Here is an 18,062-nt window from a genome sequence, read left to right on the forward strand (position 1 = left end):
ATTTGATTAACGAGGTCACATCATTAGTTGAATGATCTGATTGACATGACCCATTCCATTAGCTTAGCACCCGATCGTTTAGTATGTTGCTATTGCTTTCTTCATGACTTATACATGTTCCTATGACTATGAGATTATGCAACTCCCGTGTGCCAGAGGAACACTTTGTGTGCTACCAAACGTCACAACGTAACTGGGTGATTATAAAGGAGCTCTACAGGTGTCTCCAAAGGTACATGTTGGGTTGGCGTATTTCGAGATTAGGATTTGTCACTCCGATTGTCGGAGAGGTATCTCTGGGCCCTCTCGGTAATGCACATCACTTAAGCCTTGCAAGCATTGCAACTAATGAGTTAGTTGTGGGATGATGTATTACAGAACAAGTAAAGAGACTTGCGGTAACGAGATTGAACTAGGTATTTGGAATACCGACGATCGAATCTCGGGCAAGTAACATACCGATGACAAAGGGAACAACGTATGTTGTTATGCGGCCTGACCGATAAAGATCTTCGTAGAATATGTAGGAGCCAATATGGGCATCCAGGTCCCGCTATTGGTTATTGACCGGAGACATGTCTCGATCATGTCTACATTGTTCTCGAACCCGTAGGGTCCGCACGCTTAAGGTTACGATGATAGTTATATTATGAGTTTATGCATTTTGATGTACCGAAGGTTGTTCGGAGTCCCGGATGTGATCACGGACATGACGAGGAGTCTCGAAATGGTCGAGACATAAAGATTTATATATTGGAAGCCTATGTTTGGATATCGGAAGTGTTCCGAGTGAAATCGGGATTTTACCGGAGTACCGGGAGGTTACCGGAACCCCCCGGGAGATATATGGGCCATAGTGGGCCTTAGTGGAAAAGAGAAGAGGCAGCCCAACATGGGCCGCGCGCCCCTCCCCTCCCTTGGTCCGAATAGGACAAGGAAAGGGGGCCGGCCCCTCTCTCTCCTTTCCCCCCTCCGCGAATCCTATTCCAACTAGGATTGGGGGGGGGAATCCTACTCCCAGAGGGAGTAGGACTCTCCTGGCGCGCCTCTCTATGGCCGGCCGCACCCCCCTCCCTTAGTCCTTTATATACGGAGGCAGGGGCACCCCAGAAACACACAAGTGGATCCACATGATCATATTCTTAGCCGTGTGCGGTGCCCCCTTCCACCATAGTCCTCGATAATATTGTAGCGGAGTTTAGGCGAAGCCCTGCGGCAGTAGTACATCAAGATCGTCACCACGCCGTCGTGCTGACGGAACTCTTCCCCGACACTTTGCTGGATCAGAGTCCGGGGATCGTCATCGAGCTGAACGTGTGCTAGAACTCAGAGGTGCCGTAGTTTCGGTGCTTGATCGGTCGGACCGTGGAGACGTACGACTACATCAACCAAACGCTTCCGTTGTCGATCTACAAGGTACGTAGATCATACTCTCCCCTCTCGTTGCTATGCATCACCATGATCTTAAGTGTGCGTAGGAAATTTTTTGAAATTACTACGTTCCCCAACAGATGGTAATGTGACCATCTACAAGGATCGACTCGTCGCTAAGGGTTATCGACAAGTTCAAGGGGTTGACTACGATGAGACTTTCTCACCCGTAGCGAAGCTGAAGTCCGTCCGAATCATGTTAGCAATTGACGCATTCTATGATTATGAGATATGGCAAATGGGCGTCAAAACAACATTCCTTAACGGCTTTCTTAAGGAAGAATTGTATATGATGCAGCCGGAAGGTTTTGTCGATCCTAAGAATGCTAACAAGGTGTGCAAGCTCCAATGCTCAATCTATGGGCTGGTGCAAGCATCTCGGAGTTGGAACATTCGATTTGATGAGTTGATCAAAGCGTTTGGGTTTACACAGACTTATGGAGAAGCCTGTGTTTACAAGAAAGTGAGTGGGAGCTCCGTAGCATTTCTCATATTATATGTGGATGACATACTGTTGATGGGAAATGATATAGAATTCTTGGAAAGCATAAAGGCCTACTTGAACAAGTGTTTTTCAATGAAGGACCTTGGAGAAGCTGCTTATATATTAGGCATCAAAATCTATAGAGATAGATCGAGACGCCTCATTGGTCTTTCACAAAGTACGTACCTTGACAAGATATTGAAGAAGTTCAATATGGATCAGTCTAAGAAGGGGTTCTTGCCTGTATTGCAAGGTATGCAATTGAGCACGGCTCAATGCCCGACCACGGCGGAAGATAGAGAAAAGATGAGTGTCGTCCCCTATGCCTCGGCCATAGGGTCTATTATGTATGCCATGCTGTGTACCAGACCTGATGTAAACCTTGCCGTAAGTTCGATAGGAAGGTACCAAAGTAATCCCGACACGGAACACTGGACAGCGGTCAAGAATATCCTGAAGTACCTGAAGAGGACTAAGGATATGTTTCTCGTTTATGGAGGTGACGAAGAGCTCGTCGTAAAGGGTTACGTCGATGCTAGCTTCGACACAGATCTGGATGACTCCAAGTCACAAACCGGATACGTGTATATTTTGAATGGTGGGGCAGTAAGCTGGTGCAGTTGCAAGCAAAGCGTTGTGGCGGGATCTACATGTGAAGCGGAGTACATGGCAGCCTCGGAGGCAGCACAAGAAGCAATCTGGGTGAAGGAGTTCATTACCGATCTAGGAGTCATTCCCAATGCGTCGGGCCCAATGACTCTCTTCTGTGACAACACTGGAGCTATTGCCCTTGCCAAGGAGCCCAGGTTTCACAGGAAGACCAGGCATATCAAGTGTCGCTTCAACTCCATTCGTGAAAGTGTTCAAAATGGAGACATAGATATTTGTAAAGTACATACGGACCTGAATGTAGCAGATCCGTTGACTAAACCTCTTCCACGAGCAAAACATGATCAACACCAGAACTCTATGGGTGTTCGATTCATCACAATGTAACTAGATTATTGACTCTAGTACAACTGGGAGACTGTTGGAAATATGCCCTAGAGGCAATAATAAAATGGTTATTATTATATTTCCTTGTTCATGATAATTGTCTATTGTTCATGCTATAATTGTGTTATCCGGAAATCGTAGTACATGTGTGAATACATAGACCACAACATGTCCCTAGTGAGACTCTAGTTGACTAGCTCGTTGATCAATAGATGGTTAGAGTTTCCTGAACATGGGCATTGGATGTCGTTGATAACAGGATCACATCATTAGGAGAATGATGTGATGCACAAGACCCAATCCTAAGCATAGCACAAGATCGTGTAGTTCGTCTGCTAAAGCTTTTCTAATGTCAAGTATCATTTCCTTAGACCATGAGATTGTGCAACTCCCGGATGTTGTAGGAATACTTTGGGTGTGCCAAACGTCACAACGTAACTGGGTGGCTATAAAGGCACACTATGGGTATCTCCGAAAGTGTCTGTTGAGTTGGCACGAATCGAGACTGGGATTTGTCACTCCGTGTGACGGAGAGGTATCTCTGGGCCCACTCGATAAGACATCATCATAATGAGCTCAATGTGATCAAGGAGTTGATCACGGGATGATGTGTTACGAAACGAGTAAAGAGACTTGCCGGTAACGAGATTGAACAAGCTATAGGGATACCGACGATCTAATCTCAGGCAAGTATCATACCGGTAGACAAAGGGAATTGTATAAGGGATTGATTGAATCCCCGACATCATGTTTCATCCAATGAGATCATCGTGGAACATGTGGGAACCAACATGGGTATCCAGATCCCGCTGTTGGTTATTATCCAGAGAGCTGTCTCGGTCATGTCTGCATGATTTCCGAACCCGTAGGGTCTACACACTTAAGGTTCGGTGATGCTAGAGTTGTTATGGGAAATAGTATGCAGTTACCGAATGTTGTTCGGAGTCCCAGATGAGATCCCGGACATCACGAGGAGTTCCGGAATGGTCCGGAGGTGAAGATTTATATATGGGAAGTCATCATACGGTCACCGGAAGTGTTCGGGGGTTTATCGGTATTGTACCAGGACCACCGAAGGGGTTCCGGGTGTCCACCTGCCCCGAAGGGCCCTATGGGCTGTATGTGGAAGGGAACCAACCTCTAAGTGGGCTGGGCGCCATCCCCCCTAGGGCCCATGCGCCTAGGGTTGGGGGGACCCTAAAGGGGGCGCCCCCCTTGGCTTGAGGGGCAAGCCCCCTCCCCTTGGTCGTCGCCCCCCTCTAGATCTCATCTAGAGGGGCCGGCCCCCTTCCCCCTTCGCCCTATAAATAGAGGGTTGGTGGGAGGGCAGCAGCACCACATCCAAGGTGCAGCCCTCCCCCTCTCCAACACCCCTCCTCCTCCGTTGAGCTTGGCGAAGCCCTGCCGGAGAACTGCAAGCTCCACCACCACGCCGTCGTGCTGCCGGAGCTCTTCCCCAACTTCTCCTTCCCCCTTGCTGGATCAAGAAGGAGGAGACGTCCCCGGGTTGTACGTGTGTTCAACACGGAGGCGCCATTGTTCGGCGCTTAGATCGGAATCAACCGCGATCTGAATCGCTGCGAGCACGACTCCTTCATCCGTGTTCTTGTAACGCTTCCGCATCGCGATCTTCAAGGGTATGAAGATGCACTCCCCTCTCTCTCGTTGCTAGTCTCTCCATAGATTGATCTTGGTGATGCGTAGAAAATTTTAATTTCTGCAACGATCCCCAACACCCAATACTTGTTTGTTATACTTTGTGATTATATCGTCTAAAATCATTTGTTATAACACAAAGTGTTAGCATGTGTTTTAGTTCCTCATACCATGAGAGTATCTTGGTCACTTCCTACCAGACGGTGGCTTTGGGGTTGCTCTAACGTCATCTGTAACAACGTGATCATAACGACAACTTTCAGGTTCGCTGGAAAATTTGACAAGTGACCGGATAGCTTAAGAGTGGGATTTGCTCCTTAGACCATGGAGAGATATTTTTAGGGCCCTCTCGATGTGATGGCATCCATCATCGTCTGGCCAGACACAGGTGACTACGTCACAGGGATGCCGGAACACGTCAACGAGAAAGAAGAACAAAACCGGTAACGAGAGTAATGGTATAATGAGCATGGTGATGCCTCAGGAGGATGCCAATACACACCAGGTTTTGTAAAGTATCGCGAAGCAAAGGGAACATCGCATGGTAACCAAAGTTTCACTCGTATATCATTCGTGTAATCATAGGGACCGATATGGATGTCCACGGTTCCGCTATTGGTCATTGAACGAAGGGGTTTCGTTCATGTCTATGGTTTACCGAACCTACGGGGTCACAAGATTAAGGTAATCACGATCTGTTGAGTGTTAGTGGGATGGGAGTGATGAGAATATATTTGTGGAATTGTTTCATTAATATTCGGAATAGTTCCGAGAGGTTCCGGAAGCATTTCGTGGTCACTGGAAGGGTTTCGGTGAATATCGAGTAATACCGGGTATTATTGATTAATTATATATAGGTGTAAAATGTTTCCGAAGATGTTAAATGATATATATATATATAATGGTATAGAAGTATATAGAACATTTTATATTTAATTTAAATATCGACGGGCCTTAAAAGGCCAAGAGGTGGAAGGCAACTTGGGCCACAAAGGCCCAAGTGGGAAGAGGCGCCCCTTCCCTAAGGAAGGGGCCGAATTGGGGAAGGGGAGGAGTCTGACTCCTCCTCCCCTTGGCTGGATGCCCCAAGGAGGGTTTCCCTCCTTGGTGGCAGCCCTCCCTCTCCCCTCTAACCTATATATAGTGGAGGTTTGGTGCCCAATAGAGTACACAAGTTTTGGAGCCTCTAGTTGATCTAGTGCATGTTCTAGTTGGTCCTAGTTGACTAATTAGAGCGAGCCCTAGCTACCTCTAAACCTCATAATTAGAAGCCCCGTGTGGTTCTAAACTTCTCCCTCTAATTCTCCGGCGATGATTAGCTCTGGACGGCGAAGCAAGGCCATACGCTTGCAACCAAGTAGAAATGTCGTGCTTTCGGTCTTCTGTTTGACGGATCATTCGAGGGAGGATCGCGGGATCGTCATCGACGTTCGAGTGACTCCAACTATGATCTACATTGACTCATCTACTTTCGCTGCACTCCCAGAGTTGGTAACGATCGTTGATCACAAACCGTTATGCATCTTCATATTGGCAGCCCCTTGGTCTGATCACAATTCCGATTTTTTTGTTTGCCACTATGTTTCCCAGCAATCAGGACCAAGGGGCCGTGATCGGATATTTACTCTGAGTTCCAATCAAGTCTTTGCGTCGTCGCTGCCGTCATGGGCTACGGGGGGGGGGGAGGTGTGTTAGACTATATTGTAGTCCTATACGGTACAAGCTCTTGTATACGTCCCGTCATACAATATAGTGTAATGTGTCGACTATGCGGTCGGTAGTTGAGTTAGTGGCGCATGTCTTCAAGTATTGGAACACCCCATGATCACCCTAGGTTGTGGCTTGTAAACTGTATACATGACCCTGCCTAGTGTATAATCAAAATGTGGTGAATCTTCCCCCTAATTTCTCTAGCTAACATGATAGACATGTCTAGCTATGTTTGTGCAAGGCGAGCTCCTTTCCTCTGCGAGACTTGTGACCGAAGCGGAGTTGTCTAGTCCTCGACGCCTTTGGCCGATTGTTTGTCATAAACCGGCATGGTACTCATGTGTCATTTGTTCGAAGAGTCTTGATGCGTTGTCCAAGCTGAAGTCGGAGTCACTTGCTTAGGGAAAAATGATAACGATGACATTGTAGGAAATCTTGATGATGTCCTCTCCTCGGCCCCCTTCCTTAGGTCTTGTGGGTAGCCAGGTCGACAGAGCGCCCTTCCTTGTGTGCGTGTTTTAACAGTTTTTGCTCATGTTTTCGCAAATTAATCAGACAACAATCTTAAAAAAAGTAAGGCAAACAAATCATTATTCGTGTGACACCTTAGTATTTTTTCCCTTTTTTGATTGATTGAGGTAAGACGCCTCGGGTTTTAGCTATGGTATATGCGCGGGAGCTATATCTCGCATTAAGCGAGACAGAAGCTACTATCGCTAAAGGGAATTGCTCCTCGCGTAAGGAACTGGGCCGATCCATCAGCGCACTTTTAAAACAAAAGGAGGAGAAAAAGCAGCACGCACGGGGGGACGATCCCAGTACCTCATGAGGAAGAAGTCCTGCACTGCTAGCCACTCCGCTCGCTTCGCGTTCATGGCTAGTAGTATGGCGGGAGTCCTTGAGGCGATTCGAGCTGGTTTTCTCATGTTTTTTTTCTTTTTCTTTTTTGTTTCTTTTTCTTCTTCGTTTTTTTATTTTTTCATTCTTTATGCATTTGTTTCTTCAGTTTTTTTTTCATTTTTTTGGTTTATTTCTTTTCTTTTTTGGTTTTCTTTATTTCTTTTGATTTTTGTTCTACATTTTTGTATATGTCAACAATATTTTTTTAATACACGTTTAACATTTTTCCAATACAAATTTAACATTTTTAATATACAGTCAACCTTTTTTATACACATTTTAAACATTTTTCAAAGTCTTGATTAACATTTTTCATATACAAGATTAACATTTTAAATACATGGTCAACAATTTTTATATACATTTTTTAAATGCTTGATTAACAGTTTTCAAATAAAAAAAGACTAACATTTTTTAATACACGGTCAACAATTTTTATACACATCTAACATTTTCCAAACGCTTGATTAACATTATTCAAACACTTGTTCAACATTTTTTTTTCAAATGCTTGATTAACATTTTTACATACTTGAACAAAATATTTCATCCTTTTTCAATATATGGTCAACATTTTTCTATACACATTTAACATTTCTCAAATGCTTGATTAGTATTACTCAAATACTTGTTCATCATTTTTTTAAATTCTTGAAATTTTATATACATGATCAAAAAAATTCATCATTTTTAATACATGATCAATAATTTTTTATACATGTTCGACAATTTTTCTACATGTTCAACATTTTCCGAATGCTTGAGTAATTTTTTTCCAAAAACAATTTCTTGATTTTTAAAATATTTTTTGTGGAGCGTTTTTTGTGATATGTATATTTAGAGTATTTTAAAGTATAAACAAAAATAAAAAAAGAAAACAGAAAACAGAAAAAGAGGCTGTGCCCCTTCAGCGAGTCGGAAGCTGGACTCGCTGAATGCGAGATATAGGGGCGTGCCCCTTCTCAGTTTTTGATCCCATCCAACGAAGCCAACTGGGCCGGGCCAGCGGGCCTGTTGGAGTAGCTAAACTAACCACCTCGTTCACTTGCGCTCGCCTGCCGAATCCCTCCCGTCTTTCTCTACACTCGTCGGCTGCATCTCAGATCTCGCGGGCACCAACAAACCAAAGCTCTCTCTCCCGATCACTCTCCCTTCCAGGTAACTTCTCCTCTCTAGATCTCTCCCACCTCCATCCTCGACAAGTCTCCGCGGATTCACCCGATGCGCGCCTTCGCTATGTGTGATCCGCGCCGCGCGCCCGTCAATCATCTCGACAGCTTTCGTTGCATGCTTTTGCAGCCCGGATCTGACGAGAACAGGCCGTCCAGATCCGAGCTGCGTTTCCGCCATTTGGTTTTGAGCTGCTTCTGTCGATCTTACCTATCTGGGTGCGTTTCTCTCTTCGGCAGGAAGCTTGGACCGAAGGAAGGAGCTGAGAGGAGGCCATGGGGGAATTCTCCAAGGTCCGCAGATTCTTTCTCTGTTCCTGTTACTTGTTGCCATACATTCTGACTGCACGTGTTTACATTCGATTTGCACGTTCATTGTTATGAGGGTGATCTTGCACAGCCGAATTTGTGTCCCAAGAACTGATCAATCGGTTTGCCAAAAAAAAAATGTCGACCATGCATAGATGTAGTATAAACCAAACAATTTTTGATTTCCCCTCTATCAGCGGTGATGCCCTATGATAACTGAGAGCCAAAGAGCTGAAACTACCGCCATTCTGGAAATCTATGAAGGCTTCACATATGTCATCTCATCACCTAGTTATGTTAATTGGCTGTTAGCATTCTTGCAATATGGCACTGGAAGATCGTGTAAATTGGGCTGTCAATTCTTTTCTATGAAGTGTAAACTGAAGCTGAAACTATATAATTGTTTGTGATTAGCACCTTCCTTTCTGTAAAGCTTAACTACTCCACATAGAGCACGGGTGGTCTGTCTGAAACTAGTTGATCGACCACAGTTCTTGTACCATAATTTAAGATTTTGATTTTCAGAAGCAGAGTAAAGTTACAGTTCACTGCTTGATGCTAAAGGGAAAAAGACCAAGGTATACTTAGTCTGTAATAATGTAATATGATAACCAAAATGTTGAAACCTGACATATCATGCATTATGTATTAACTATTTATACTCTTCACTGATTTGCTGAAATTCTTATTTGTTCCCTCTTTCACTGTGGTTAGCTTTGTTTTTTCTTATATGAAAATGGTGCTTTCAATTGATAAATATGAAGTGCGGCAGCAGCTTGCTTATTTCTCTGGAGAAAGTCTTGTAATGATTGCCCGTTACCGTTACACAGGAATCTTGCCCTTCCGTGAAGAACATTTTGCTACTGGATTCTGAGGGGAAGCGTGTTGCTGTGAAGTACTTCTCGGATGATTGGCCGAATAACGCATCTAGGTTGACCTTTGAAAAGTCCATTTTTACTAAAACTCTGAAGACAAATGCACGCTCCGAAGGTAATTCATTCAGTCTGTACCATGTGAATTCCTGTCTTACCATCACTGTAGCACTGGTTTTAATTGCTTTTGCCATTTTTTATCATTGGTCAACGATTGTAATTCACAAAATTACTTGAATTTGCCATTAGTAACTCATATTTGAGACCATAGTTGCAATACATGCATATCTAGGCCCGGCCGTAAGTTAAAGCCCGCTGCTGATTTATAATGCAGGTAATACTCCGTAATATGCTTTATTGGTTTTAAAGTATTTGGTAGGAACGTATTATTTGATTTTATTGACAATTATTCAACACATCTCTTGTTTGTGGTATGTAAATGGCATCACATGTTAACAAAGAGCATTAGTTGAACAGAAAATATTTCATGAACGGTTCATGTTAGTTTACTTCCAATTGTATGCCCTAATTGAGGAACCCTGAATGTCCAATGACCGGAAATGTTATTGGATGGGTGAAAAGTTTCAGGTTTATTTCATTAGTATATTATGTTCAATAATATTAACTATTTTGTTGTCTGAGTTAAATTTGGATTTACCTTTGACACCTATTTTGATTCTCTGCAGCTGAGATAACATTGCTTGATGGTTATATTGTTGTTTACAAGTTTGTACAAGACCTACACTTTTTCGTCACTGCCGGAGATGATGAGAATGAGCTCATCATAGCAAATGTGCTACAGGGTTTTGCTGATTCGGTTGGTCTTCTACTCAGGTAATATACATGTTGTAATGTTACTGCATGAACTGGTATTTTGATACTGGTAATTTGTAAGGCAGTTGGTTCAAGGTGCAACTTATTGTGCTTTAGGGGTGATGTTGAGAAGAGGACTGCACTTGAGAACTTGGACTTGATACTTCTCTGCATTGATGAGATTATTGATGGCGGGTAAAGTTTTCTTGTGATCTATGCTAAATTTGAGTTGTCTCATGTTTCATAATCCTCTGTTGACATGAAGGTGTTGGGCATCATACTCTTGTGCCATGTCAACATTCTGCAGCATGTTTATGTTGTATTGTTGTCTACTTTTTATTTTATGTCCATTTTCTGGGAGCTCTCATGGAGTTTCCTTAATATATGGGAAAAGGTAGGCCCCATTTAAAACACACGAGTTTTACAGGACATGGTTTAATTTCTATGGAATCTGTAAAAATTCCAGTGTTCCAAACAAGAGGGCCCTTAAATAAGTGAGCAGTGTTTAGGAACATATCATGGTTGATGCTGATTTCATATAATAATGACCTTAGCTCATTAGACCACAAAAAATTATTCTTGTGATTTTTTAGTGTTTATATATGCATGCTAAAGATTTGAAAATAAACTGAAACTATGTGATCCTTTTTTGTGTATTTGTGCAGCATAATTCTTGAAACAGATGCGAACACCATTGCGGGGAAGGTTGCAACCAATGCTGCTGACGGCTCTGTTCCCTTCTCTGAGCAGGCAAATTTCTGAATCTCGGTCCCTGCACATTCCTGTCATTTATCATATAGTATCTCATAGTTTTTCTATTTGGCTGTTTGTTCTCTGCAGACAATATCTCAAGCTCTGGCCACAGCCAGGGAACACTTTGCAAGATCTCTTCTGAAATGAGAAGCCGCCGTTTCTTCTTTCACCCCTGTGTGTTCATGGTCGGGCTACTATGCCAGGCCTGGTAGCGGTCACTTAACCAAAAGCGCAACTGTGGCAGACAGATGTGTCTGGATTCTTCTTAAATGCTATGTAATTCTATTTTCTCGTTAAATGCATGCTGTGTATCTTACATTTCCTGGAGGTATAGAGAAATAATTTTTGAAGTTAATCCAATTTCTGCGAACTAACACTCTTCTCAAACTGGAAAGGGCGGTTATCGCTTCAACATTTTTTATTTTTCTTTGCAAGAATGATGTCTGTATTGCCAAGCATGAGCCAGAAATGGCCTCATCGATGAAACACCATCTCTAGGCAGCCTAAATGTGTGCAAGAGGGATGTTTAGCCTCCCGTACAGTAGTCACCGAGAGAAGTGACAAAAATTCTAAGCTAGTCTCCATTGGAGGAAAAAAAATGAACTTAATGGGAATAGAGGAAAAACGAAGAAGATTGTCATCAAGCAAATGGGGTTTGTCCCCGAGGTTGTGAAGTTGAGATCTATTGTGAAGTTGAGATCTATCACCCCGTATCTTTCAAGCTTTGGTTCCATCATCTTTGATGAGGTTGTTTTAATCCTTGGCTCTTGCTACCCTAAATCTTACTGTCTTCATCTAAGGTAGTGATATCTCAATGTATGAGAGCCTCTAAAACTACTTAGAGAGGAAACGATTCTATCACATGTTTGATAATAATGGAAAAAGATTTGAGTCGCTTCATCTAGTGGGTTTTACCCTAATTTGGGGACTTTTCCATGTTAATATTTGGTGTCTATGTGTGTTCATATTGATGCTACATTTTTCTAGAAGAATGTCTGAAAGCAACTACTACTTGTCCTAGCTATGTGCTGGAAGTACTCAGGGCTTTCCCTAAGTTCAACCAGTGAGCTTGAATTAATTCAATCCATATATGTTGAATGTCGATGCATGTGTTTCTTTCCACGGCGAGCAATGATCCCTGAATATGTGCATGAAGTAGTGCTGAAATTACACTTTGCTTCCATCATAGTTTTCATATTATATAAGTGTATGTGCGCTTATTCCCAACATCTGTGTAATGTTGTTCATTAATCTATAAAGCCGACGTTCTCTCTCAAAAAAAACACCATGGTCATAGGTTGTCTAGAGTCCACCTTTGGGCTCCCAATTTCTAGGAGGGCCTTTAGGTTGCTAGCAGGTAATGCATAAAAAAGGGAATCGTTCTCGAGTTTATCTAGACAGTTCACCATCATTTTTTTGTTAAATGTAGCTTTCAGAGGTTTCTCATCTCAAATTTCATAAACCGCTCTTAGATTCCGCACTTTGACGGCAAAAGAGGCGAAAAAAGCAATCCATAGAAGGATTTGATGCCACTCACTAAATTCAGTGGTTAATTAAATTTGTAAATCGGTGGTTCCTGTTTGGAGAAGAATCAACAGAATAGCGTCAACTAGCACCACAACTTCCTACAATTGAGAGAGAGCCGCAGGGCACCCCCACCCACTCCTCTGTTTGATTCTTTTTTTTTTTAGGAATTTCATGGATGTGATAACAGAGAAATTGTAGCCGATGTGAACCTTTCTTTCCCCTCGTTTCGTTCGGTTCTCCCCTAACCTTAGCTTTATTTGGCATGTACTTAGCTAAATATTAGCACCATACATTTTATTGCACTTTAGCACTATTTTGCTTGAAATATATTTACTTGCTCCCTTATGGGCAAAGACAAGTAAAAAAATGACACTAGCACTTACAAAAGACACTGTTATGGCCTATGGGCCTTATAGACTTCGCACTAGTTTACACAATGTGCCAAAACCGCGATAAAAAAATCACATTATGGAAACCTCGTTTCTAATTTGCATTTTAACTTGACTTTTTTCTTAATTAATTCTCAATGTATCACATCATATTTCAACGTTTTGCTACAAAATAATTATCAACACCACATATTCCTTGAGAATCAAGCAACTCTAGGCGATAGTAGAGGTGGTTGTATCCCAGACCAATATGATACTATGTTCGATTTTGTCAATCTTCCATCTTCCGCGACTTTAGGTTTTAGTAGGCATTGTGTGAGTGCACACATGTGATGATGTTAATGTGTGTGCAGAAAAGCGTTGCACTAGTTGCCTGTAACCAAACAATCACCTATACGAACAAATATGCACACATATTAAGCCCCAATTTAGTTAGGCATTGGATATGATATGAAATTAAAGATGTTAAGCATAACCAATAGGTGAGTTATTTGGGCATAAAGTCATAACTTCATTTTTTTCCTAAAATTAAAGCTTTATCGGCCTCCGCTACATCAAGTGATACAACTGCAAGAATTCACCTCCGATCATTGCATTCGAACAAGCATCTTAAATGAAAAAAATGCATTGTGCCACCTTTTACTATTATAGCTCCAACATGATCGTCAAAACGTTCTGTTCGTCTAAAAGTGTTGAACACAAATGTCTTTCTTGTTGGGGAACGTAGCAGAATTTAAAATTTGTACGCATCACCAAGATCAATCTATGGAGTTATCTAGCAACGAGGGAAAGGGGAGGGCATCTACATACCCTTGTAGATCGCGAGCGGAAGCGTTCAAGAGAACGGGGTTGATGGAGTCGTACTCGTCGTGATCCAAATCACGGATGACCTAGCGCCGAACGGACGGCACCTCCGCGTTCAACACACGTACGGTTGGGAAGACGTCTCCTCCAACTTGATCCAGCAAGGGGGAAGGAGAGGTTGATGGAGATCCAGCAGCACGACGGCGTGGTGGTGGAAGCAACGGTGATCTCGGCAGGGCTTCGCCAAACTCAGCGAGAGGGAGAGGTGTCACGGGAGGGAGAGGGAGGCACCAGGGGCTAGGGTACGGCTGCCCTCCCTCCCCCCACTATATATAGGGCCCCTAGGGGGGGCGCCGGCCCTAGAGATTGGATCTCAAGGGGGGAGCGGCGGCCAAGGGGGGTGGCTTGCCCCCCAAGCCAAGTGGGGCGCCCCCACCCCTAGGGTTTCCAACCCTAGGCGCAGGGGGAGGCCCAAGGGGGGCGCACCAGCCCACCAGGGGCTGGTTGCCTTCCCCACTTCAGCCCATGGGGCCCTCCGGGATAGGTGGCCCCACCCGGTGGACCCCCGGGACCCTTCCGGTGATCCCGGTACAATACCGGTGACCCCCGAAACTTCCCCGGTGGCCGAAACTGGACTTCCTATATACAATTCTTCACCTCCGGACAATTCCGGAACTCCTCGTGACGTTCGGGATCTCATCCGGGACTCCGAACAACTTTCGGGTTACCACATACTAATATCTCAAGAACCCTAGCGTCACCGAACCTTAAGTGTGTAGACCCTATGGGTTCGGGAGACACGCAAACATGACCGAGACGACTCTCCGGTCAATAACCAACAGCGGGATCTGGATACCCATGTTGGCTCCCACATGCTCCTCGATGATCTCATCAGATGAACCACAATGTTGAGGATTCAATCAATCCCGTATACAATTCCCTTTGTCAATCGGTACGTTACTCGCCCGAGACGTACTCGATCGTCGGTATCCCAATACCTCGTTCAATCTCGTTACCGGCAAGTCACTTTACTCGTACCGTAATGCATGATCCCGTGATCAACCACTTGGTCACATTGAGCTCATTATGATGATGCATTACCGAGTGGGCCCAGAGATACCTCTCCGTCATACGGAGTGACAAATCCCAGTCTCGATTCGTGCCAAGCCAACAGACACTTTCGGAGATACCCGTAGTGCACCTTTATAGTCACCCAGTTACGTTGTGACGTTTGGCACACCCAAAGCACTCCTACGGTATCCGAGAGTTGCACAATCTCATGGTCTAAGGAAATGATACTTGACATTCGGAAAAGCTCTAGCAAACGAACTACACGATCTTTGAGCTATGCTTAGGATTGGGTCTTGTCCATTACATCATTCTCCTAATGATGTGATCCCGTTATCAATGACATCCAATGTCCATAGTTAGGAAACCATGACTATCTTTTGATCAACGAGCTAGTCAACTAGAGGCTCACTAGGGACATGTTGTGGTCTATGTATTCACACATGTATTACGATTTCCGGATAACACAATTATAGCATGAACAATAGACAATTATCATGAACAAGGAAATATAATAATAACCATTTTATTATTGCCTCTAGGGAATTTTTCCAACAGTCTCCCACTTGCACTAGAGTCAATAATCTAGTTACATTGTGATGAATCGAACACCCATAGAGTTCTGGTGTTGATCATGTTTTGCTCTAGGGAGAGGTTTAGTCAACGGATCTGCTACATTCAGGTCCGTATGTACTTTACAAATATCTATGTCTCCATTTTGAACACTTTCACGAATGGAGTTGAAGCGACGCTTGATATGCCTGGTCTTCCTGTGAAACCTGGGCTCCTTGGCAAGGGCAATAGCTCCAGTGTTGTCACAGAAGAGAGTCATCGGGCCCGACGCATTGGGAATGACTCCTAGATCGGTAATGAACTCCTTCGCCCAGATTGCTTCTTGTGCTGCCTCCGAGGCTGCCATGTACTCCGCTTCACATGTAGATCCCGCCACAACGCTTTGCTTGCAACTGCACCAGCTTACTGCCCCACCATTCAAAATATACACGTATCCGGTTTGTGACTTGGAGTCATCCAGATCTGTGTCGAAGCTAGCATCGACGTAACCCTTTACGATGAGCTCTTCGTCACCTCCATAAACGAGAAACATATCCTTAGTCCTCTTCAGGTACTTCAGGATATTCTTGACCGCTGTCCAGTGTTCCATGTCGGGATTACTTTGGTACCTTCCTATCAAACTTACGGCAAGGTTTACATCAGGTCTGGTACACAGCATGGCATACATAATAGACCCTATGGCCGAGGCATAGGGGACGACACTCATCTTTTCTCTATCTTCCGCCGTGGTCGGGCATTGAGCCGTGCTCAATTGCATACCTTGCAATACAGGCAAGAACCCCTTCTTGGACTGATCCATATTGAACTTCTTCAATATCTTGTCAAGGTACGTACTTTGTGAAAGACCAATGAGGCGTCTCGATCTATCTCTATAGATTTTGATGCCTAATATATAAGCAGCTTCTCCAAGGTCCTTCATTGAAAAACACTTGTTCAAGTAGGCCTTTATGCTTTCCAAGAATTCTATATCATTTCCCATCAACAGTATGTCATCCACATATAATATGAGAAATGCTACGGAGCTCCCACTCACTTTCTTGTAAACACAGGCTTCTCCATAAGTCTGTGTAAACCCAAACGCTTTGATCATCTCATCAAATCGAATGTTCCAACTCCGAGATGCTTGCACCAGCCCATAGATTGAGCGTTGGAGCTTGCACACCTTGTTAGCATTCTTAGGATCGACAAAACCTTCCGGCTGCATCATATACAATTCTTCCTTAAGAAAGCCGTTAAGGAATGTTGTTTTGACGCCCATTTGCCATATCTCATAATCATAGAATGCGTCAATTGCTAACATGATTCGGACAGACTTCAGCTTCGCTACGGGTGAGAAAGTCTCATCGTAGTCAACCCCTTGAACTTGTCGATAACCCTTAGCGACGAGTCAAGCCTTGTAGATGGTCACATTACCATCTGTTGGGGAACGTAGTAATTTCAAAAAATTTCCTACGCACACTTAAGATCATGGTGATGCATAGCAACGAGAGGGGAGAGTATGATCTACGTACCTTGTAGATCGACAACGGAAGCGTTTGGTTGATGTAGTCGTACGTCTCCACGGTCCGACCGATCAAGCACCGAAACTACGGCACCTCCGAGTTCTAGCACACGTTCAGCTCGATGACGATCCCCGGACTCTGATCCAGCAAAGTGTCGGGGAAGAGTTCCGTCAGCACGGCGGCGTGGTGACGATCTTGATGTACTACTGCTGCAGGGCTTCGCCTAAACTCCGCTACAATATTATCGAGGACTATGGTGGAAGGGGGCACCGCACACGGCTAAGAATATGATCACATGGATCCACTTGTGTGTTTCTGGGGTGCCCCTGCCTCCGTATATAAAGGACTAAGGGAGGGGGGTGCGGCCGGCCATAGAGAGGCGCGCTAGGAGAGTCCTACTCCCTCTGGGAGTAGGATTCCCCCCCCCCCAATCCTAGTTGGAATAGGATTCGCGGAGGGGGGAAAGGAGAGAGAGGGGCCGGCCCCCTTTCCTTGTCCTATTCGGACCAAGGGAGGGGAGGGGCGCGCGGCCCATGTTGGGCTGCCTCTTCTCTTTTCCACTAAGGCCCACTATGGCCCATATATCTCCCGGGGGGTTCCGGTAACCTCCCGGTACTCCGGTAAAATCCCGATTTCACTCAGAACACTTCCGATATCCAAACATAGGCTTCCAATATATCAATCTTTATGTCTCAACCATTTCAAGACTCCTCGTCATGTCCGTGATCACATCCGGGACTCCGAACAACCTTCGGTACATCAAAATGCATAAACTCATAATATAACTATCATCGTAACCTTAAGCGTGCGGACCCTACGGGTTCGAGAACAATGTAGACATGACCGAGACATGTCTCCGGTCAATAACCAATAGCGGGACCTGGATGCCCATATTGGCTCCTACATATTCTACGAAGATCTTTATCGGTCAGACCGCATAACAACATACGTTGTTCCCTTTGTCATCGGTATGTTACTTGCCCGAGATTCGATCGTCGGTATTCCAAATACCTAGTTCAATCTCGTTACCGGCAAGTCTCTTTACTTGTTCTGTAATACATCATCCCGCAACTAACTCATTAGTTGCAATGCTTGCAAGGCTTAAG

The 18,062-nt window shown here is 44.2% G+C and overlaps 1 protein-coding gene across 1 annotated transcript; it reads left to right on the top strand.

Annotated features, from left to right (window-relative positions):
- The first annotated feature begins 8,182 nt into the window (after positions 1–8,182).
- On the top strand, positions 8,183–11,448 carry LOC125529617 (coatomer subunit zeta-2). The gene is made up of 7 exons (XM_048694030.2): positions 8,183–8,335; positions 8,587–8,640; positions 9,486–9,645; positions 10,214–10,361; positions 10,458–10,535; positions 11,006–11,090; positions 11,181–11,448. The coding sequence occupies exons 2-7, from the start codon at positions 8,623–8,625 to the stop codon at positions 11,238–11,240; spliced, it is 549 nt and encodes a 182-aa protein (XP_048549987.1). The 5' UTR covers positions 8,183–8,335; positions 8,587–8,622; the 3' UTR covers positions 11,241–11,448.
- The last annotated feature ends 6,614 nt before the right edge of the window (positions 11,449–18,062 follow it).

Source organism: Triticum urartu, chromosome 5A (assembly GCF_056163025.1).
Source record: "Triticum urartu cultivar PI428250 chromosome 5A, HENAU_Tu73, whole genome shotgun sequence".
In the NCBI taxonomy this organism is placed as follows: domain Eukaryota; kingdom Viridiplantae; phylum Streptophyta; class Magnoliopsida; order Poales; family Poaceae; genus Triticum; species Triticum urartu.